Source organism: Mustelus asterias, chromosome 2 (assembly GCF_964213995.1).
Source record: "Mustelus asterias chromosome 2, sMusAst1.hap1.1, whole genome shotgun sequence".
NCBI lineage: Eukaryota > Metazoa > Chordata > Chondrichthyes > Carcharhiniformes > Triakidae > Mustelus > Mustelus asterias.
Window position 1 is genome coordinate 85545509 of NC_135802.1, and position 25014 is coordinate 85570522.

The window sequence follows — 25014 nt, forward strand, 5'->3', positions numbered from 1 at the left end:
ACTAAAGTTACTTGCCTTGACTTTCTGTGTTAAGCATGATGGTGACTTTACATTCATCTTCAGTCTGGCTGAATTCAGAGCAAGGAATAGGTACTGTACTCTCAATCACGAGTCTGTGTTGCTTTCCGTCCTCTGCTATAGTCAAAGCCTCTGGGTGAATCTGCCAATTCAAACCACTTCCATATTAAAGACAGACCAGAGCAATTACACACTGAAAAGCAACATTTTTGTGCTGCCAGATTTTGAAGTTGATCTCTTCTGTTGAAATTAAAACTCAATATGCACATTGAGAGTTCGACAAATGCAATTCATTCCAATTATTTGGCTTGTTTACATGGAATGTTCACTTAAAACAGCCACACAGTAACTTCACAAATATTCCAACTAAAAGAACAATGTTGGAGTTATTGAAGCATTTTAGGTACAATTCTTCAAAAGCACTGAAAATGAATATTAACATACATGCCATAAAATTATGTAAGTGTAAAGGCTTTCATGGTAGTTGGCTATTCAGAAAAAGTTGCTTGCAGTCCTGGGTTTTCAAGTCAAAACAAAGTATGAAATTGCAACTGATCACATTTTGCAATGGTGTTTTTAAAAAAGTTTCACTTGTGAGCATTTCTGGAATGTGACAAATGGACAGAAAGAGAGAGCATGGGTGAAATGTTATTGTCCCCCAGAGAGCAGGCTGGCATGTGGGAGGGCTGTAAACTTGGGTGCCATGGTATTTTACCAGCAGCAAAAGGTATGCACACCACACGGTGAGGCTGCCAGGTTTCTACAGGCCGAGGAGCATTCCCTCCTGTACCAGCACTCTATGTCCAATGGAAGCCCTTCACCATGGTACTCCACACCCACCATATGTGCCCCTCCCTGGCACACAATTCCTTACCTGCTTCGCTGGGCCCTGCAGCCTGGCCCTGGTGGAAGACCCCAACTAGCCTTTTCATCCAACTCCATCAACTATGGGGGACTGCCTGTAGTCCCAGTGGTGGCCACCATTCCCGATGGTGCTTCTGTGACTAGACAGTGGTCAGATGTTTGATTACTTGGCAGTTCTTGATGGGGAAATATCCTCCCAGTTTGGGGGGGGGGGCAAACAAAATCTCATCCTGAGCCAATTAATGGTCTGACAGCCATAAAATCAGGTCGGGGTGATGGTGTCAGCTTGACCTTCGAGTTGGGGAGGGCAGGCTACCAAATATAATTCAGCCCCAAATTTCAAATGGGAATTGCTGGAGTAGCCTTGAGATACAGTGTTACTAAAGTAAAATACTGCAGAGGCTAGAAATCTGACATTAAAGATGGAAAATGCTAGAAATACTCAGTGTTGATCCGGCAGCATCAGTGACGAGAGAAAGAGAGTTAACATTACAGGTCTGTGATTAAAGGTCACAGACTCTTTCTCTGTCGGCAGGTGCTGCCAAACCTGCCCAGTATTCCCAGCTATCGTCTATTTTATTTGAGGTTCAGGATGTTGGAGCACTAACTACTGTTCATAGAATACATCCATATTCCTATGCACTCTTGAGTTGATTCAGAAATAAACTCACTGGACTGTATTATATGGTTGTCACCTTCACTCTAAGGAGGGATTGAAAAAATCAGAAGAGGAGTCATTTTAAACCATTTCATTTGCCAACTAAAACTGGAAGAATGGGAATTAGCTCAAGTCTAGGAGCAGACTACATATCTGGCCTTTTATTTTAAGTGGCATAAGAAAGTTATAAATAGATATTTAGTTTATTGACTTATCTTCATTGGATTGAATAGTATTCTCTTCAGCATGAATGCCTTCGAGATTCCAATAGCACCTTTAAGTGTGAACTAATAGTGTGCATAATTATTAATGCTCATTGTTACTTCATTCCGTACAGCTAAGGATGAAAAGTTTTTGCCAGGGTAGATGAATAAATGAAGGGACAAATTTTATTCCATTTGTGAACATAAGAACAACAGCCGTACTTTATGAAGCTAAACTGACCTAAATTTGCTTCCGACATTCTGTGACATTCAAATCTACATTATTTAACAAAGGAAAGTGACCAATCACATTTCATCTTTAAACATGTTGTCTTTTCACTCACCAAGTACCTAAATTGGCAGTTAATACAGAAGACTAATGAAAGTTTATTTGATCTAACAGTGGAATGAGAAAAGCTGGTGCCAAATGCTTTCAATAAATATAGAGGGAACTGATTATCCCATCCCCCACACCATGGGAATCGTAGTGGGTGGGACACAGACCACGCTTGACCTTGGATGGGATTTTCCAGCCTTGAGGCGAGCACAGCTGGAAAATCCCTCCTCGAGTCTTTCCAAAAGGGAGAGTAACCACAACATTTGTCTGCGGTTAAGCCTGTATTTCAATTGCAACACATACTATTTTGGGTCTAAATTTACATCCATGACACGTGCACACTTTTGTGCTGGTCGCACAGAACACCATTTTAGCGCAGATGAGATGTGCAGAGTAGACAGGTCATAACCTCAGTCAGGATGATACGGATTTGATACCAGCTGTGCCATTTTCAAGCTGAATACTCCAGTTAATGCTCTCTCAACACTGAACGTGCATTCAGCAACAGGAAGGACCACTTGTAGGTTAAAGGAGTCAGCAATTACTTTCAAGTTAACTGTTGATTGATTCCTACTGGCAGTTGTTGAGATTATGGAAGTGGATTGCGATTTAAAGTTGTTGTAGCAATGAGGGAATGGTGTAAAATGTGATGGCCTTGCTCTTGAGGATTCTGTTCAGACCTCTTACTCTCAATAGTGTGCATCCCCCTTGGCCTACAACATGATAGGGCAGAATGAGCAGAAGTTAAAGAGAGGAAAACAACTTGCTCAAAGAGAGTAGAGGAGTGAAAACACCTCTCAGTAGATGATCTTCGGGGAGCAATTCTGTTACCTCAAACACAGTGAAGAACACCAGGCTAAAGTCCAACCAGTTTATTTGGTAGCACGAGCTTTCGGAATGCTGCCCCTTCATCAGGAGAATAGTTAGAGATCTCTGCTTCACCAAGGGGGTACTCACTGAAATTAGCAGTTGTTGCAACCAGAACTGCAGTTTCAGAGAAGGACAAGGTCAGCATTGTCAGTGGCTACAAATTTTTATGCATTGGAGATGCAGCAGGCAATATTTGCCACAACTCATAGCTTGTCAACCAGTGTTGTATAGGTTATTGGGGCTCTTAGAATCAAAGAATTGTTACAGTGCAGAAGGAGACCATTTGACCCATCGTGTTTACACCGGCTCTCCAAACGAGTATCATGACTTAGTGCCATGTCTATTCAAATAATCATCTAATGTCCTCTTGAATGTCTTGATTGAACCTGCCTCCACCACACTTCCAGGCAGAATGTTCCAGACCTGAATCACATCACATTTGTTTCTTTGCAAAGTCACTTTAAATCTGTGCCCTCTTATTCTTAATCCTTTTATGAGTGGGAATAGTTTCTCGCTATCTACTCAGTCCAGCCCCCTCATGATTTTGAATATCCCAATAAAATCTCCTCTTAGCCTTCTGCTCTCCAAGGTGAATAGTCCCAATCTCTCCAATCTATCCTCATAAGGGAAGTTTCTCACCCCGGAACCATTCTTGTAAACTGCTTTCGCACTCTTTCCAATGCATTCACATTCCTCTTGTAACGTGATGTCCAGAACTGTACACAATACTGAGGTCTAACTACTGCCTTGTATGAGCAGCATAATCTCCTTGCTCTTGTGCTATTAATAAAGCCCAGGATACTATATGCTTTATTAACTGCTCTCTCCACTTGTCCTGCCACATCAATGATCTATACACAAATACAACTGGTCCCTCTGCTCCTGCACCCCGTTAGGAATTTTATTCCTTATTTTATATTGTCTCTCCATGTTCTTCCTACCAAAATGCATCACCTCACATTTTTCCACTCTGTGTGCAAAGGGAGCTGATGACATTCTATTAGCTCTTGCTAGCGAGAAGCAGGTAGAGCAAGAACAACACTTTGGCAGGATTGCAGGACTTTCTACGGCAAAGGGGTGCCACTGAGTACACACACATCACTTTTCAGGTGGCACATGTAAATTCTGAGATGTATCGCAACTGGAAAGGATTCCAGTCCCCCAATATCCAGCTGCTTGCAACCATGCTCTGTGCATCATGAAAATCAATACCCTGTATCCTGGCAGATATAATGATGCCTTGTTTCTGCAGCTGTACACTGTCTCATTTCTATTTGAACCACAATGAAAAGCCAGAGGATGGCTACTGGATGACAAGGGCAATCCACTGACCACATGGCTCATTATTCTGGTGTGCTACCCATTCGTATACGGGCTGCATGCATATAATGAAAACCATAATGGCACACAAAATGTGACTGAACAGACTAGTAACAATGTTTCCTCTGCCTGGACCATTCTTGAGAAGCTCTGCAAAATTTGAAAAAGCACAAGCCAAGATTTGTTGTAGTTGATTATATGCTGTAAACTTTGGCATCATGGAGGCACAGATATTCAGAGAGCAGCAAAGGAGAAGGAAGGAAGGAGGCAACCAATGTATCCTTTTTGGTCAGGCACTGTTCGTAATGAACACCGCTCAATTCCCTATCCACTGACAGGCTTTCCTTATGTTTTTCTGTTACTAATCATCACAGCTTCCGATTGGTCTTAATGTCAAAAAAGCAGATACAAAATAGACATTGCAATCTCTCTTTATAAAACAAATCAGCCAACGTTGCATACAAATGTCAATTAATTGTGTCTTCTCTTACTGTTGGTCTTCTATGTATTTTTGCCTGTCCTAGTTCTCTGATACAGTTCTACCATAGTGGTTGCAGCCTGGCTGGTAAAAAACTGTAAGAAGTCTCACAACACCAGGTTAAAGTCCAACAGGTTTATTTGGTCGCAAAAGCCACGAGCTTTCAGAGCGCTCGCTGCTCCTTCGTCAGGTGAGTGGGATTTCAGTTCACAAACAGGGCATATAAAGACACAAACTCAATTTACAAAATAATGGTTGGAATGCGAGTCGTGTGTCGTGAAGGCCGTCTTGGAGAGCGCTTACCCGAAGATCAGAGGCCGAATGCCCATGACCGCTGATCTTCGGTTAAGCGTTCTCCAAGGCGGCCTTCACGACACACGACAATGCAGAGTCGCTGAGCAGAGACTGACAGCTAAGTTCTGCACACATGAGGACGGCCTCAACCGGGATCTTGGGTTCATGTCACACTATCTGTAACCCCCACGACTTGCCTGGGCTTGCAAAATGTCACTAACTGTCCCTGCTGGAGACAATACACATCTCTTTAACGTGTGCTTAACCCTCTCTCCACTCACATTGTCTGTACCTTTAAGACTTGATTACCTGTAAAGACTCACATTCCAACCATTATTTTGTAAATTGAGTTTGTGTCTTTAAATACGCTGTTTGTGAACTGAAATCCCACTCACCTGACGAAGGAGCAGCAAGCGCTCCAAAAGCTAGTGGCTTTTGCTACCAAATAAACCTGTTGGACTTTAACCTGGTGTTGAGAGACTTCTTACTGTGTTTACCCCAGTCCAACGCCAGCATCTCCACATCATGGTAAAAAGCTGCCCACTTTCACTGTGAGAGACTGCAGATGGCCTTGCAAGGAGAACCTGGAGCTCTTTCAGGGCTTTCTCACTAGAAGGCTCAACTTTGGACAGCATTACCTCAGTTTACTGACACTTCAAATATCTTAGAGGACAGTTTAGATGTGAAATCAGCATGTGATGAGACATAAGGCACATGTGACCTGCAGCCAGACCAGCAAACCAGTTGATTAATGAGCAACATCAAGGGCACTGGTAGATGTGCTGGAAGACAAATTGCTGGACTGCTGTAACATCCAGTTCCTTTGAACACTTGTACCCACAATCCAAATGGTAGCTGTCTAAGTTTAAATGCTTGGAAGCTAAGCTTGCATGACTTCAATCAAAACATCCTTTCCAGCACTCAGATATTGCATACTTCCTGCTTATGCTGTAATGAAACCTGTGATTTCAGATGCTGCATAATGGTTGGGACCACAAATGTTCTCATGGTGTTGGCCACCGCTTTCTGAAAAAAAAAGGCATCAAGCTTCATGCAAAGCCCTGTGTCAAGTTGATGCCAGACTCCTCTGTGCTCCTAGACAGTGACAACGGGTGCCAATGCACCAAGCATTTTATTGTGCACGGCCATCAGCCTTTTTCTGTAGGTCCGTTCATCAAAGCTCATTTGTGTCCTTTGCAGCACAACTAATGTGCAACCTCATCCATTTGTGAACTTTCACCTCTGCTGCCTTTGTCTCTTAGCCTGGCACAAGTCACATATGCTCAATGCCTCATTACATGCTTCTTGCACCTCTAAATTATCACCTAAGCTATGTGAACTATCAATCTCTGAGCTGGTGGCTGGCTGTGAGAATGAGAGACAGTGTTTCTTCTTCATTGCTGTCTTTCAACTCTTCCACCTATTGCTGTTCCACCACTGCCTAGCCTGGTTGCAATTCTTGGGCATCCAAAAGGATAAAAGCACAATGGTAGGGTTGTGGTGAAGGGAGAAAGCTTACGCCATCTGCAGCTTGTAAATCAAGAGCAATTATCGGATGAAGCAAAAATGAGTTTTGAGAAGGAAAATTAGGTATGAGAATATTGTCATCCTCCATGGTTTCAACCCTGCTACTTGCAATAGCCTCAGCCATGGCTCTTCTAACCTCTGGGAGCACTGTCTTCCCCATGGGGATAAGGACACACCATCATACCTGTCCCCTAACATTAGAGGCAGCTGCAATGGCAACTTGTCCTGCAAGAGAACATCTAGCATGTCAATGAATGTGGTGCAACATGTTATGTGATGTGGATACCATAGTTATATAGCTGGTAGTCTTTGCAAAGTGTAAAATATCGGCGTGACACCTTAACTTCAGTGCTTCTCTCTTTACTTAAACCATTGCCCTCACTCTTGGCTTTACTGCTGCTAGCAGTTTCTTACCAAAACTGGAGAACCTCGCAGTTCTGCGCACTTTGCAACTGTGTGTGTTGCTGGGGGAGTCACTCCCAAGAGAAGTGCCAATTTAGAGAAGCAGAATGCTTCGCGTGCGGGAGAAGGTGAAGAAAAGTGCAGAAACAAGCAGGGCTTGTCCAGTACAAGCAGGGTAAATAATCCAGCTCCAGTACATTACATGGAGTCATCCAGAAGGTGAACCAAACATTTTGTCAATGAATAACACAAACATGGGCAAGATAGCCCAATTCCAGAGGTATTATTGGTGAGTGGTCAATGAAGATGGAGGTGGACACAGGGGTCTCAGCCACGGTCATTGGAGAATAAACATATTGGTATCACCAAGGAGGGGTTCAACTCTTGACATTAAAGAACATTGCAGCTGAGTTAGCCACTACACTGGTGAAGCTATTCAGATTGTAGGAATGATCATGACTCCTATAAGCTACAGACAGCTTAGTCAGCTGTGGTTTCAGGCCATGGGCTGAATTTAATGGGCTGTGACTGGTTCTAGAAGATCAAATTAAACTGGCTGACCTGCATGAAATTCTCAGAAGATACCAAGTAGCATTTCAAAAAGAGTTGGGGAAGATCAAAGATTTAAAGGCATAGATTCATGTTGATCCTGAAGCTACTCCGAGATTTTATAGGACTAGACCTACTCAGTGCTTGAAAAAGTTCAAAAACTGAGCTTAAATGTTAAGACCTGGGTATCATTAAGCCCATGCAATTCTCAGAGTGGGCAGCACATATTGTTCAAGTAATCAAACCAGACAAGACTGACCATAGACACGGAGACTACAAGCTGACAGTAAACCAAACTGTGAAGCTGGATAGGTACCTGTCCCCAAAATAGAGGATCTGTCTACAAAGTTGGCTGAGGGGGGGAATATAATGTATAACAAGCTAGACATGAGCCAAACTTGTCAACAATTAGAGCTGAATGATACATGGCGACGTCACCATCAAAATGCACAAGAGGTTATGTGGAAGATCCGTGACGCTTCCAACGTCTCGGACGACTATGTCTGCAGGAAGTGCACCCAATTGCAGCTCCTTACAGAATGCATGGATAGGTTGGAGCAGCAGTTGGATGCATGAAGGAGGCGGAAAGTGTCATAGATAAGAGCTTTAGAGATGTGGTTACACCGAAGGTGCAGACAGATAGATGGGTGACCGCCAGAAGGGGCAGGCAGTCAGTTCAGGAATCCCCTGTGGTCATCCCTCTCTCTAACAAGTATACCATTTTGGATACTGTTGGGGGAGATGGGCTATCAGGAGATACCAGCAGCAGCAGTCAAAGCAGTGATACCACAGCTGGCTCTGTTGTTAAGCAGGGAGGGACAAAGAGGACTAGAGCAATAGTTATAGGGGACTCTATAGTTAGGGGTACAGATAGGCGTTTCTATGGACATGAAAGAGACTCCAGGATGGTATGTTGCCTCCCTGGTGCCAGAGTCCAGGATATCTCTGAACGGACAGAAAGCATTCTGAAGGGAGAGGGTGAACAGCCAGAGGTCATGGTACATATTGGTACTAACGACATAGGCAGGAAGAGTGATGAGGTCCTGCAGCAGCAGTTTAGGGAGTTAGGTAGAAAGTTAAAAAGCAGGACCTCTAGGGTTGTAATCTCAGGATTACTCCCTGTGCCATGTGCTGGTGAGGCTAGGAATGGGCAGATAGTGCAGCTCAACACGTGGCTAAACAGCTGGTGCAGGAGGGAGGGTTTCAGATATCTGGACCATTGGGGTCTCTTCCGGGGCAGATGGGACCTGTACAAGAAGGACGGGTTGCATCTAAACTGGAGGGGCACAAATATTCTGGCCGGGAGGTTTGCTCGTGTCACACGGGAGGATTTAAACTAGTTTGGCAGGGTGGTGAGACCCAAAGCAAAGATGAATTAGTTGAAGGGGAACGAGAGAGTAGGGCCAGTAAGACTCAGAGAAACAGCAGGCAGGGTAAGGTTGCTAATCAAAGAGGCTCTGGTGGACTGAAGTGCATTTGTTTCAATGCGAGAAGTGTAACAGGTAAGGCAGATGAACTTAGAGCTTGGATTAGTACTAGAAACTATGATGTAGTTGCCATTACAGAGACTTAGTTAAGGGAAGAATAGGATTGGCAGCTTAACATTCCAGGATATAGATGTTTCAGGGGTGATAGAGGGGAGTGTAAAAGGGGTGGGGGAGTTGCACTACTGGTTAAGGAGAATATCACAGCTGTATTCCGGGAGGACACCTCGGAGGGCTCATACAGCGAGGCAATATGGTTAGAGCTCAGGAATAGGAAAGGTGTAGCCACAATGTTGGGGGTTTACTATAGGCCACCCAACTGCCAACAGGAGATTGAGGAACAGATGTGTAGGCAGATTTTGGCAAGGTGTAAAAGTAACAGGGTTGTTGTGGTGGGAGATTTTAATTTCCCCCATATTGACTGGGACTCACTTAGTGCTAGGGGCGTGGATGGAGCAGAGTTTGTAAGGAGCATCCAGGAGGGCTTCCTGAAACAGTATGTAGATAGTCCAACTAGGGAAGGGGCCATACTGGACCTGGTATTGGGGGATGAGCCCGGCCAGGTGGTCGATGTTTCAGGAGGGGAGCAGTTCGGGAACAGTAACTACAATTCAGTAAGCTTCAAGGTACTGATGGCTAAAGATAAGTGTAATCCTCAAGTTAAGGTGCTAAATTGGGGGAAGGCTAATTACAACAATATTAGGCAGGAACTGAAGAATGTAGATTGGGGCAGATGTTTGAGGGCAAATCAACATTTGTTAACTATGAAAAATAGAGTTTTTATCAAGTCTTTTATATCACACAGCTGCACCTGTGACAAGTAAATTAAAAATTACACTGTTTCCTTTGAAACTTAGAAATCTTCCCCTTCATTTGTATGAATATCAGGCTGAGAATAATGTACCCGGTTTCCTTCAACTTACATGTGGGAGACTTTCAAGTATAAGTTGATAGGGATTCAGGACCGACACATTCCTGTAAGGGTGAAGGATAAGTATGGCAAGTTTTGGGAACCTTGGATAACGAGAGATATTGTGAGCCTCGTAAAAGAGAAAAAGGAAGCATTTGTCAAAGCTAGGAGGTTGGGAACACACGAAGCAAGTGTGGAATACAAGGAAAGTAGAAAGAAACTTAAGCAAGGAGTAAGAAGAGCTAAAAGGGGTCATGAAAATGCATTGGCCAGCAGGATTAAGGAAAATCCCAAGGCTTTTTACACATATATAAAGAGCAAGAGGGTAGCCAGGGAGAGGGTTGGCCCACTCAAGGACAAGGGAGGGAATCTATGTGTGGAGCCAGAGGAAATGGACGAGGTATTAAATGAGTACTTTGCGTCAGTATTCACTAAATAGAAGGACTTGGTGGATGATGAATCTGGGAAAGGATGTGTAGATAGTTTGAGTCATGTTGAGATCAAAAAGGAGGTATTGGGGTTCTTAAGAAACATCAAGGTAGACATGTCTCCAGGGCCCGATGGGATATACCCCAGAATACTGAGAGGCAAGAGAGGAAATTGCTGGGGCCTTGAGAGAAATCTTTGTATCCTCACTGGCTACAGGGGAGGTCACCACAGTAAGAAGTTTAACAGCACCAGGTTAAAGTCCAACAGGTTTATTTGGTAGCAAAAGCCACACAAGCTTTTGGAGCCTTAAGCTCCTTCTTCAGGTGAGTGGGAATTCTGTTCACAAACAGGACATATAAAGACACAAACTCAATTTACAGAATAATGGTTGGAATGCGAATACTTACAGCTAATCAAGTCTTAAAGGTACAAACAATGTGAGTGGAGAGAGCATTAAGACAGGTTAAAGAGATGTGTATTGTCTCCAGACAGGACAGCCAGTGAGATTCTGCAAGTCCAGGCAAGCTGTGGGGATTACAGATAGTGTGACATGAACCCAATATCCCGGTTGAGGCCGTCCTCATGTGTGCGGAACTTGGTTATCAGTTTCTGCTCAGCGACTCTGTGCCATCGTGTGTCGTGAAGGCTGCCTTGGAGAATGCTTACCCGAATATCAGAGGCCGAATGCCCGTGACTGCTGAAGTGCTCCCCAACAGGAAGAGAACGGTCTTGCCTGGTGATTGTCGAGCGGTGTTCATTCATCCTTTGTTGCAGCGTCTGCATGGTTTCCCCAATGTACCATGCCTCAGGACATCCTTTCCTGCAGCGTATCAGGTAGACAACGTTGGCCGAGTTGCAAGAGTATGTACCGTGTACCTGGTGGATGGTGTTCGCACGTGAGATGATGGCATCTGTGTCGATGATCCGGCACGTCTTGCACAGGTTGCTGTGGCAGGGTTCTGTGGTGTCGTGGTCACTGTTCTCCTGAAGGCTGAGTAGTTTGCTGCGGACAATGGTCTGTTTGAGGTTGTGCGGTTGTTTGGAGGCAAGAAGTGGGGGTGTGGGGATGGCCTTGGCGAGATGTTCGTCTTCATCAATGACATGTTGAAGGCTCCGGAGGAGATGCCGTAGCTTCTCCGCTCCGGGGAAGTACTGGACAACGAAGGATACTCTGTCCACTGTATCCCGTGTTTGTCTTCTGAGGAGGTTGGTGCGGTTTTTCGCTGTGGCGCGTCGGAACTGTCGATCGATGAGTCGAGCGCCATATCCTGTTCTTATGAGGGCATCTTTCAGCATCTGGAGGTGTCTGTTGCGATCCTCCTCATCCGAGCAGATCCTGTGTATATGGAGGGCTTGTCCGTAGGGGAGTCCCAGAGGATTGGAGAATAGCCAATGTTGATCCTTTGTTTAAGAAGGGTAGCAAGAATAATCCAGGTAATTACAAGCCGGTGAGCCTTATTTCAGTGGGAGGGAAATTGTTGGAGAGGATTCTTCAAGACAAGATTTATTCCCACTTGGAAATAAGTGGACGTATTAGTGAGAAGCAACATGGTTTTGTGAAGGGGAGGTCGTGTCTCACGAATTTGATCGAGTTTTTCGAGGAAATGACGAAGATGATTGATTAGGGTAGGGCAGTGGATGTTGTCTACATGGACTTCAGTAAGACCTTTGACAAGGTCCCTCATGGCAGACTGGTGCAGAAGGTGAAGGCGCATAGGATCAGAGGTGAGCTGGCAAGGTGGATACAAAACTGGTTCGGTCAAAGAAGACAGAGGGTAGCAGTGGAAGGGTGCATTTCTGAATGGAGGGCTGTGACAAGTGGTGTTCCTCAGGGATCAGTGCTGGGACCTTTGCTGTTTGTAATATATATAAATGATTTGGAGGAAAATGTAACTGGTTTGATTAGTAAGTTTGCGGACGACACAAAGGTTGGTGGATTTGCGGATAGCGATGAGGACCATCAGAGGATACAGCAGGATACAGATCAATTGGAGACTTGGGCGGAGAGATGGCAGATGGAGTTTAATCCGGACAAATGTGAGGTAATGCATTTTGGAAGGTCTAATACAGATAGGAAATATACAGTAAATGGCAGAATCCTTAGGCGTATTGATAGGCAAAGGGATCTGGGTGTACAGGTACACAGGTCACTGAAAGTGGCAATGCAGGTGGAGAAGGTAGTCAAGAAGGCATACGGCATGCTTGCCTTCATCGGCCGGGGTATTGAGTTTAAAAATTGGCAAATCATGTTGACGCTTTATAGAACCTTAGTGAGGCTGCACTTGGAATATCGTGTTCAATTCTGGTCACCACACTACCAGAAGGATGTGGAGACTTTGGAGAGGGTACAGGAAAGATTTACCAGGATGTTGCCTGGTATGGAGGGCACTAGCTATGAGGAGAGGTTGGAGAAACTTGGTTTGTTCTCACTGGAGCGACGGAAGTTGAGGGGAGATCTGATAGAAGTCTACAAGATTATGAGAGGCATAGACAGTGTGGATAGTCAGAAGCTTTTTCCCAGGGTGGAAGAGTCAATTACTAGAGGGCATAGGTTTAAGGTGCGAGGGACTAGTTTTAAAAGAGATGTACGAGGCAGATTTTTTACACAGAGAGTGGTGGGTGCCTGGAACTCGTTGCCGGGGGAGGTAGTGGAAGCGGATACAGTAGTGACTTTTAAGGGGCGTCTTGACAAGTACATGAATGAGATGGGAATAGAGGGACATGGTCCCCGGAGGCGTAGGGGGTTTTGGTTAAGTCAGGCAGCATGGTCGGTGCAGGCTTGGAAGGCCGAAGGGCCTGTTCCTGTGCTGTAATTTTCTTTCTTCTTTGTTCTTTTATTATATCAGCACACAGGTCTACCATTTGGGGTTTCTCCTGCTTGTGCCATTTTTCAAAATACAATGGAGAGTTTGCTGCAGGATCTACTCAGAGCTGTCATTTATCTAGATTACGTTTTGATCAAAGAGCATTTAGCCAATCAGGACAAAGTCTTCAAGAGATTTCAAAAGGCAGGCGTATGCCTGAAAAAAGAAAAGTAGACCTTCCAAGCAAATGAGCTAACAGAGTGAATGCACAGGGGTTGCATCCTATGGAGGACAGAGTGAGAGCCATTAAGAAGTACTGGCCCTAGAATACCTCAGAACTCAAGTCTTTCCTTGGGCTAGTCAACTACTATGGGCAGTTCCTCCCACATCTATCATCATTGCTGGCACTTTTCCATGCACTATTGAAGAAATGACAGAGGTGGTGCTGGAAAACACCACAAAAGGAGTCTTTCAACCAAGCAACCAAACACTTCAATCATTAGTACATTTTGATCCCACTAAAATGTTGATTCTTACTTGTGATCATCCCTGTATGGGGTTGGAGCTGTGTTATCCCATAGAATGGACGATGGGTCAGAGAGACCGATCGGATACGTATCAAGAATCTTACAAATGTGGAAAAACTGTATTCTCAAATTGAAAAGCAAGGCCTATCCGTGATTTACGGTATTTAAAAGAATTCATCAACATGTCTATGGGTGACATTTCACTGTCATAACCAACCACAAGACTCTGTTCGGGTTTTTAAAAGAAGACAAAACGATTCCCCAATTGCGTCTGCTAGAATACAACGATGGGCATTGACATTGGCAGCTTACGTGTACACTGGAGTACAGGCCAGGGGCACACATTGCCCATGCAGTCTCCCAAGTCATTTCCCATTGCAAAAAAGCACACCACCTCCTCCAGTACCTCAAGAGATTGCAATGGCTTTAACTTTTTAGATACATTGCCTGTGATGGCATAACAAGTAAAGTTCTCGACCAATCGAGACCCATCATTATCAAGAATCAAAAACATCAAACTGCAAGGTTGGTGGAATGAAACAGCTACAGAGCAGGTAAAGCCTTATTAAATGAGAAAAGATTAACTTAGGTGTGGGGATGGTGCCATCCTATAAGGAGCAAGAGTAGTCGGCCCAACTCCTGGAAGAAAGTTACTGCTTGAAGAATTACACAATGCGCATCTGGACATGTCAAAACTGAAGATGCTAGCTAGAAGCTAGGTACGGTGGGCTGGCATAGATGCTGACATTGAATATATTGTGAAACAGTGAGATCTGTGCCAACTACAACTGACCTTATCTGCTACAGCACCTTTACACTCCTGGGAATGGCCAGGTCAGCCATGGGTGAGAGTTCATGTTGACTTCATACTACCCATTTATGAGTACAATGTTCCTGTTACTAGTGAACGCTCACTTGAATTGGCTGGAGGAGTGCAAGATGAAATCCACCAATGCCTATGCAACAATTGAGAAAATGCACCAGTACTTTGTCACCCACAGATTACCAGAAGTACATGTTCCAGACAATGGAATGGCATTCACCAGTGCAGAGTTCCAAAAATTCATGATGTCCCACTGAACTAAGCATATTGCACAACACCATATATTGTCTCATCTAATGAGTTTGTGGTACAAATATTCAAAGATGGCAAGAAGAAATTATCGGCATTTCTTGAAACAAAGTTAGCAAGGTTCCTGTTTGCTTACAGAGCCACGATACGATCACTGGAATAGCTCCTGCTGGGCTGCTAATGGGTCAGAGTTTGAAAACCAGGCTGACTCTGGTAGTTCCAAGTTTGGTGGGGAGGGTGGAGTCAAGAACAGAATAAGTAGGAAAGGAATCATGATTCGTCAAGAGGACATTTCAGATGGATGATCCAGTATTTGTAAAATATTTTGGGAACAAACCAAGTTAGATCCCAGGTGTTGAAATGGCCAGAACCAGCCTTACACAGTCTTACGAAGTGGAAGTTCAGGACAAAATTCTAAAGAAGCACTTAAATTATTTAAGAAAACAAGAGTCGTCTCGCGGGCAAGTGTTTCATAAGCGGTGTTGTCATTGGTCAAATGGAGTGAAGAGGCAAGTCAGTCTGTTGCAGAAACAAGAGTCGATCTTTGTGAAACCCAGGAATAGTGGACCGTGATATGCCTATACAAAAAGAGAATCAGTCTCAAGAAAGTCCAACTCAATCTACCTCTGCTGTTGAATCACACCCAGCTAAGTTACGTCTCTCTAGAGAAAGCAAAAATCCCCTGACACACTTAGTTTCTGAAGTACTATGTTAAAAATATTTAGTATTATTGTTGTGCAAATAGTTTAACTTTTCAAGATATTGTGCTAAAAGGCACTTAAAGGGGGAGATATGTAGTTGCAAGAGCCTTTAAGGGGCGAGTATCCAGAGGGTTGTCCTGTCGCCGGATGGGGCAGGAGCTCATGAATCCTGGGAGCGGAGCACGGCTTTTAGCCTCAGAATCGATTCTGGAGCTGAATGGAGAAGACGCACATTGATGCACTCTATACGGCACAGTGGTTAATACTGCTGCCTCAGTGCGCCAGGGACCTGGGTTCGATTCCTGGCTTGGGTCACTGTCTGTGTGGAGTTTGCAGGTACTCCCCATGTCTGTGTGGGTTTCCTCTGGATGCTCCGGTTTCCTCCCACAGACTAAAAGATGTGCTGGTTAGGTGCATTGGCCATGCTAAATTCTCCCTCAGTGTACCCGAACAGGCACTGGAGTGTGGCGATTAGGGGATTTTCACAGTAATTTCATTGCAGTGTTAATGTAAGCCTACTTGTGACAGTAATAGACTTTAAAACTTTAAAATAGTTTGAGTTAAATAGTTGTTCTTGTTGTCAACCTGGTGATGGCCAATAATTACGATTATCACAGATTGCCTAGCTTCTAAACAGAGAGATGGTGAGGGATCTTTAATTATTGCAGATGCGAGCCAACATATGTTGCACAAAAAGTTCTGACAGAATGGAAATGTTCAAGAAATGCAAAATGACACCATGTGGAAACATGATTTTCATTGACGAATTGCAATAAATTATGTTATTTGGCTAGTATTTTGTTAACTATGAAAAATAGAGTTTTTATCAAGTCTTTTAATATCACACAGCTGCACCTGTGACAAGTAAATTAAAAATTACACTGTTTCCTTTGAAACTTAGAAATCTTCCCCTTCATTTGTATGAATATCAGGCTGAGAATAATGTACCCAGTTTCCTTCAACTTACATAAAACAGACAGGAACAAATATCAGGCCTGAGGAAAGCCTGGAACATCTGGCACCTTCCTTCCTCAAGTCTTGTTCTTATTGATGTCATAAAAATTAAAACCTGATGCCATCCAACTATTTATGTACATTAGCACAGCAGGATTAAGAAAATGCAATTGCAGAAATAAGTGGGGTTTCAGCACAAGTGCCTGAGGCTATGCAAATGATCAAGAAATTCACAATTGTTATGTTTTGACAAAACCTGAGGAAATTCAAGGCTTTTAAATCACCGGTAAATTTATTTCACTTGGGGCTTTCAACATGTACTTTATCCCTCAAACTTCTATCATAATACCTTTATCTAATTATGTGCATCTTGTAATCTACATACGAGATTTATTAGTTTATTTTGTATCTTTGCAGGTTTCGTAGCATTTGTAAACTGCCTAAAGCTTCTCAACAACTGGTCATCACATCACAGTTTGATGTTTTATATGTGAAATGCATAAAGCTTTCCAGCAGAATACTACTGGAAAAAGCTAAAGAAATTAAAAGTTTGTTGTGACTGGAAATAAATGTACTTTATTCGTACCTTAACACCAGCAAAAAATTCCTTGCTTTCAGCAGACGGTCCTTGAATATCTGGACTATCCAAGTAGAAACTTAAACTCCTGCAGTAAATCTGTGGATTCAAGAATAGATAACACATGATAATAACTAATACAAGAAGGGCGGGATTTTACGGCCTTGCTCAAGCGAGACCGGAAATTCCTGCCCGAGCTCAACGGACATTTCTGTTGTCCGCCCCTCGCCCGCTCCGATTTTGTGGTGGACGGGGTGGTAGATTTCCGGCAGAACAGTTCAGGTAAAAACAAAATTAACAATGTGACAAAAATATCTTTGGTCATTGTTCTTTGAGTATCTGAGCAACTAAACAGTATTGACAATTCCATTGAGCAAGTGGGGCCAGAGTTTCTGCTTTGGGCATAATCAGGGCGTCCAAAATATACTGGTTAGGTTATAGTTCAAATTTTGGCTAAAATTCATTTGCACAATTACGAATGTTAAACCAATGAGCACAATTGGGTAGCGTCATAAGAACATACGTACAAGGAGCAGGAGTAGGCCATTCAGCCCCTTTGAGCCTACTCCGCCATTTAATAAGATCATGATTGATCTGACTGTAACTTCAAATCTGAATTCCGCCTACTCTCAATAATCTATTGTCTCCTTGTTTACCAAGAATCTTATCTGTGCCTTATAAATACTGCAAGACTCTGCTTCCACAACCTTTTCAGGAAGAAAGTTCCAAAGACCTACAACCCTATGAACGAAAAGATTTTGCCTCATTTACATTTTCAATGGGTAACCCCTTATTTATAAACAGTGACCTCCAGTTCTAGATGCTCCCAAAAGAGGAAACAAATGTAATTGTTTCTTTTCGATACTGCTAAAAGTATTCCTTTGTGTATTTATACAGTAAACCTGATGCAGTGTAATTGAAAAAGGTTAATAATTTTTCATGAGTGTACAGTCCTCCAGTTGAAGAAATTCATTGAAAATCACTGAAACTTGCTTTAAAAATGAGCCATTTAATAGTTTAATTGATGGACACCAGTAAGTTTCTTTGTAAATTAAATATATGTTGATATCAAAAACTTTTAAAACACACCTGGCTGGTAATATCTTAAAACCCAAGAAAATGAGGGCAATTTAAAAAACTTTCCACACTTACACAATTAGTCAAATCTCTCAATTTCAATCTGGAGGCTTGGCCCATTTTGTGAGCAGGGCCTGATCTACACAAACTGAAAACTGAATCAGTGGACAAGGTTGTGGAAAACACAAATACAAGTGGTTTTTCGCACATCTCAATTGTGTTTAAAATTCCCAGTCTGTTGCGCTGGTTTGCTGATTCCACCCAGAAATTGTTAGTATTAATCGCAAAAATAGGCAAAGATTTTATCCAGTCTTGTTCAATGAGGGAAAATATTAAAATGAAATTATACATCTTTAAAATAGCATCCAAGTTGCTCCCTCCTTGTAGGACTGATTTTCAGATGAGAAAGGTCAGTTCAAACCTGCTTGGCTTGAATGTAAACAAAAACTTGGCAGTTAACTGTTCCCTGCTGTATTCTTCATAGAATACAGCCTTTACCAATCAGAATCCACCTGCCAACCAACCAGCACCCTCTTCCCATGCAGTACAAGTTGTTGTTCACTTTAAAGTGTTTTTTAAAAAGTTTATTAATTAGTGTCACAAGTAGGCTTAAATTAACGCTGCAATGAAGTTACTGTGAAAATCCCCTAGTCGCCAAACTCCGGTGCCTGTTCGGGTACACTGCGGGCGAATTTAGTATGGCCAATGCACCTAACCAGCATGTCTTTCAGACTGTGATGGGGAAACTGGAGCACCCAGAGGAAACCCACGCAGACACGAGGAGAACGTACAGTCTCTGCACACACAGTGACCCAAGCCAGAAATCGAACCCAGGCCCCTGGCGCGATGAGGCAGCAGTGCTAACCACTGTGCCGCACTGTAAGATTTGGTGTTCGTGAAGCTGCCCTTGCACTCTTGCAGGATGAAAAGCTTCAACAGTATGTCTCTTTTTTCAACACTATTCAAGCTCTGTACTCCCAAGCGACTAATTTAACTTCAGTTAATTAAAATAAATCTGGAATGAAAAGCTAGTACCATAATGGTGACCATAAAACTACCATAAAATCCATCTGGTTCACCAATGTCCTTTTAGGAAGGGAACCGGCTTCCTTACTATCTGGCCGGTGTGTGACTCCAGGTCCACAGTAATTTGGTTACTTCACTGCTTTCAAAAATGGTTTACCAAGCCACTCAGTTGTACCAGGTCTCTAGAAAGAAGTCCACTAAGTATAAAAGTAGACAGGCCAGCCAATATCAACCTAGGCAACAGACACGACAAAAGCGCACCCAGTCCAAAAGACCCTGAAAGATCCTCCTCACTAAAATCTGGGGAATTGTGCCAAGATTGGGAGACTGTCCCAGAGACCAACTGAGTGACACCTTGACAGTCATACTCAAAGAATAATATCCATCAATAACATTCTGGACTCCTCCATCACCATCCCTAGATATGCCCTGTCCACCAGCAGGACAGATCTACCAGAGATAGCAGCAGAGTGATTTACAGATGGGAAGCAGTGGCCCTGGGAATCCTCAACATTGGCACGGGAACGATGAAGTCTCATGATATTAGGTCAAATGTGGACAAGGGAACCTCTTGCTAATTACTACCTATCAGCTTCTGTCAACTGATGAATCAGTACTCCTTGCTGAACACCACTTGAAAGAAGCACTGACAGAAGCAAGGGCACAGTAGGGTACTCTGTGAGTGGGACTTTAATGTCCATATTCAAGAGTGATGCAGTGCCATCATTGAAGTGAGGGCTTGTGGAACCTCTGAGTCAGGTTCAAGTCTCACCCCAGGACCTGATAGCCACAGAATGTGTGTTCATGCAATCTGCAACCTCATAGTTTGGAATATCCTTCACTCTATCATCAAGCCTGGGATTCAACCCTGGTTCAAAGAAGAGTGCAAGAGAGCATGTTGGGAGCAGCAACAGACATTACTAAAAATGAGTTGTCAACCTAATGAAGCTACAACAAAAGACTACACACATGCTAAACAGCAAAAGCAGCATGCTGTATAAAAAGCTAACTAATCCTGAACCAACTGATCAGGTCAAAGCCCTGTAAATCCTGCCATAGCAGGTCATGAATGGATGGATAATTAAACAAATAACAGAAGGTGCAGGCTCGATGAACTTTCCCAAGTTCAAAAACAGCATGTCTTTGAAGTGTTTGCAAACAGCTTCAACCAGATGCAACAAGTACAAGATGAATTTCGGGCGCGCCTCCTGAGGTCTGCATAATTAAGTGTGCCATTCTTTAGCCAATATGATTCACTCCACTTGATATCAACGAACAGTTGATTGCATTGGATGCAAGAAAGTCAACAGCTCCATAGAACGTCCCAGCTGTGGTGCTGAAAACTTGTGTTCCAGGACTAGATGCACCTTTAGCCAAGCTATTTCACTACAGCACAAGGCTGGTATAGATGTGGAAAATTGCCCAGGTATGTCTTGTCCACAGACAACAGGACACATTCCATTCAGTCAATTATTGTTCTATCATTCTACTCTCAATCCTTAGCAAAGTGATGTTAATAGTACTATCAAATAGTGTAAACTCACCAATAACATGCTCATGTTGATCATTTTGGTTTCCACCAAGAAAACAAAGATGATATCGGAAGTTAGGATGGGAGCGACTGCTTGTCATAAAGAATTGTGGCATCAAGGAACTCAGATTAAAATCAAAGTCAATGAGAAGTGGGAAATCTTTACACTCGCTGGAGTCATAACAAACATAAGGAATGATAGTTTTGATTGTTGGAGGTCAATCATCTCAGTCCAAGGATATCGCTGGAGTAATTTCTCAGCGCAATGTCCAAGGCCCAACAATCTTCAGCTGCTTCGTTAATGATCTATCTACCATCGTAAAGTCAGGAGGAGGGATTTTTCTGAAAATTGCAGCTTTCAGCTTCCCTACCAATGTCTCTGATAATGAAGCAGTCCATGCCTGCATGCAGCAAGACATGGACAACAGTTAGGCTTGGGGTGTAAGTGGCAAGTAATATTTGTGCCACACAAGCACCAGATAATTATCATCTCCAATACAAGAGAATATAACCACTTCCCCTTGACATTCAATGGAATTACTACTGCTGAATATCCTACCATCAACACTCTGGAGGGTCAGTATCAACCAGAAGCCAAACTAAGCTGGCCACATAAATATTCTGGCTACAACAGCAAGCTGGATATCCTGCAATAAGTAACTCATGTCCTGACTCTTCAAAGACCTTTCATCACAATCAATCTGATTCACTTCATGTGATTGAGGGGGAAATACAGTACAAAAGTAAGATTGCAGGGAACATAATGACTGACACAAAGAGTTTTTATAGACATGTGAAGAGAAAGAGGTTGAAGATGACAAATGTGGGTCCCCTACAGACAGAAATGGGGGCATGTATAATAGGCGACAAAGAAATGGCTGAACAACTGAATAGATACTTTGGTTCTGTCTTCACAAAAGAGGGCACAAATCAGATGCCAGAAGTATTGGTGAATGCAAGATTTAGTGAGAGGGAAGAACTGAGGGAGATCAATATTAGTAGAGAAATGGTGCTGGGAAAGTTGATGGGATTGAAGGTGGATAAATCCCCAGAGCCTGATAATCTACATCCCAGAGTACTTAAGGAAGTGGCTCTAGAAATAGTAGATGCACTGGTGGTCATCTTCCAGGATTCTATAGACTCTGGAACAGTCCCTGCAGATTGGAGGGTAGCGAATGTCACGCCAATATTCAAAAAGGGAGGTAGAGAGAAAACAGGGAATTATAGACCAGTAAGCTTAAAATCAGTAGTGGGGAAAATTCTCGAATCCATTATCAAGGACTTTATAGTGGAGCATTTAGAAAGCAGTGGCAGGATCAGCGAGTCAGCATGGATTTATGAAAGGGAAATCATGCTTGACAAATCTGTTGGAATTCTTTGAAGATGTAATTAGTAGAGTTGACAAGGGGGAACCAGTCAATATGCTATATTTGGACTTTCAGAAAGCATTTGACAAAGTCCCGCACAAGAGATTATTGTGCAAGATCATACCTAGCACAAGGAAATGGTTAAGGTATTTTGAAAGTTCATCATCTCAGTCCGAGGACATCAGTGCAGGAGTTCCTTCGGAGTAGTGTCCTAGGTCCAACTATCTTCAGGTGCCTCATCAATGGTGTTCCCTACACCATAAGGTCAGAAATGGGGATTTTCCTGATGATTACACAATGTTGAGTACCATTCACGGCTCGTCAGATATTGAAGCAGTCCGTGTAAATATGCAGCAAAACCTGGATAACATTCAGGCTTCAGTGAATAAATGGCAAGTAACATATGCACCACACAAATGCCAGGCAATGACCATCTTCAATAAGAAGGATCTAACCATAGCCCCTCGACGTTCACTGGCATTACCATTACTAAATTCCCCATTACCAACCTCCTTGGGCTTAGCATTGATTGGCAACTGCACTGGGTCAGCATATAAACACTGTAGCTACAACAGCAGGTCTGAGGCTGGGAGTCTACAGCGAGAATTCACTTCCTGCCTCCCCAAAACCTGTCTATCAGCTACAAGACACAAGTCAGAATTGAGATGGAATACTCTACACTTGCTGGGATAAGTGCCGCTCTAACAACACGCAAGAGCTCAACACCATCCAGGACAATGCAGCCATCCATCATCTTAAACTTTAAGTCACTGCATCACAAATGCGTTGTGGCAACAGTGTGCACCATCTACAACATGTACTGCAGCAATTCACCAAGGCTCCTTCAACTGCATCTCCCAAACCCAGGACTTCTACCACCTAGAAGTTCAAAGGTCGCAGGTGAATGGGAAAACTGCCATTTGCAAGTTGCCCATCTAGCCACAAACCATCCTGACTTGGAAATATATTGCCGTTCCTTCATTGTGGCTGCATCAAAAACCTGGACCTCCCTCCCTAACAGCACTGTGAGGATACCTACACCACATGGACTACAGCAGTTCAACAAGGCATGGTTCACCACCACCTTATCAAGGACAATTAAGTTGGGCAGTAAATGCCAGCCTAGTCAGTGACAGCCACATCATGTGAAAGAATGAGACAGAATCTACAAAGCACAAGTCAGTATTATGATGGAATTCTCGCATCATCTTCCCATGAGCAATTAAAGACAGGGAATAAATGTTGGCCTTACTGGTGATGCTCACATTCCACAAACAAATAATAAAAGCAAATTAGCATCTTGGGCTGAAGATAATTTAATGTGCAACAGAAACAGATTGGAGGCAATGTTCCCTCCAAAGCTACACTGTAACCTGAGAGTCTCGTACTGGCCATGCACAAACCTGTCCCTCTAAATGACCACATGTGCAGGATGCGCAAAAAAAAATTAAAGGGGCCACAAATTAGCCATGCACTCCAGAAAAGCAATTAGGAGGACTGTTGAATGGAGGCGAAATGAAAAATTAGCAACCTATATTTCGCCTCACTCAATTTTTTTTTCCACTGACTTCAAGAGAAATAGAATAGGTCAGTTTTAAAATGGGCTGCCAATGTGATATTGTATATTTTGCACTATCAAATACCACCAAAACTTACGGAAAAATATATTGGATGTTTGCCGAAGCAAAATTAAAGCTTGACAATTTTCTCTGCCATACATATATACTTTTCATGCTTTATTCTACTAAGAATGTTAAGGCAGTTACCCAACAGGAACTTTGCCAGGCATATAACAAGGGACTGCTATAATTTTGATGCAGCAAGTAGCAGTCTGAAATTCTGCATACCGAGGAATAGGAATGATTTTGTTCACTGCAATAAAAGCAAATTACTGCAGCTGCTGGAATCTGAAACCAAAAGAGAAAATGCTGGAAAATCTCAGCAGGTCTGGCAGCATCTGTAAGGAGAGAAAAGAGCTGACGATTCAAGTCCAGATGACCCTTTGTCAAAACTCAAAGCTTTGGCAAAGGGTTGTCTGGGCTCAAAATGGCAGCTCTTTTCTCTCCTTACAGATGCTGCCAGACCTGCTGAGATTTTCCAGCATTTTCTCTTTTGGTTGTATATTGCTTTTTTTAAGGTTTATTTTGATTTTTTTTTCAATTTCTGATTTGTTGTATTTCTCCTAATGGTAGCTCATTTGTGTAATAAAAGTTGTTTCAAGCAACATGGAGCAGGGCTGTCACCCAAGACGTACCAATAATGGGGTGGATGCTTGCCAGCCCCTTGGTAGTAAATTGCCTTCCCACTGACTCAGCAAACTCCAACAGGAAGCAGTGTTATGGGCACAATCCTGAAGTAACTGCAGGTGTATTTTCAGGGCTTCCATTTCAAAAAACAATCGCAATGGCTTCAAGGCATAGTACATTCTTTTCTAAATATAAGAAAGTAACATACCTTGTCCCCAAGTCTGAGATTTACTCCATCCAATTCTATGAAGGAAAATGACTGGACTGTTGTTTCCTGACGCAGCTCCTCTTTGGTTCCATCAGGAGACAGTCGGAACCAGGTGATAATAAATCCAAGAGAACTGTTTACTACCGGACTCTCAAAGGAACACTTCAGATAAATACTGCCATTATCTAACTCAGCCACAACTTCAACAGCAGTTGGAGATGGTGGATATTTAGCTGGTAAATAAAAGCATAAATCATTAATATGATATAACTTGATGACAGATATCCTCAGATTAGCCCACTGAGCAATATTCAATTATTTCGCAAGTAGACTCCATTCCAACTTCTCAGGTCTTGACATTTGTGACCATTATAATGAACACGTACATTAAAGAATTTGGATTTTTTCATGTTATTACTCCATTGGCCAAATTTTCTTCTCTTCTAGCTTCTTGATGGCTTTGACTCTTTCCTTTCAAGTATTTTTCTATGTGCACCAGCTGCCATTGTGTTCTTTGCAAAAGGTTCATTCTTTACATGTGACTAGAGATGATAAATGTCAGTCAGGCGAGTTAGACATGA

General features: G+C 42.9%; 1 protein-coding gene across 1 annotated transcript in view; it reads right to left on the minus strand.

The window, feature by feature from the left end:
* Nucleotides 1–25014, minus strand: part of vwde (von Willebrand factor D and EGF domains) — a 252680-nt gene that overhangs the window by 132064 nt on the left and 95602 nt on the right. The window contains exons 8-10 of the mRNA XM_078238337.1: nucleotides 24434–24666; nucleotides 16988–17077; nucleotides 12–160 (exon numbers count right to left, since the gene is read on the minus strand). Of these exons, the coding sequence (XP_078094463.1) occupies nucleotides 12–160; nucleotides 16988–17077; nucleotides 24434–24666 (472 nt within the window). The remainder of the gene's footprint in view (nucleotides 1–11; nucleotides 161–16987; nucleotides 17078–24433; nucleotides 24667–25014) is intronic.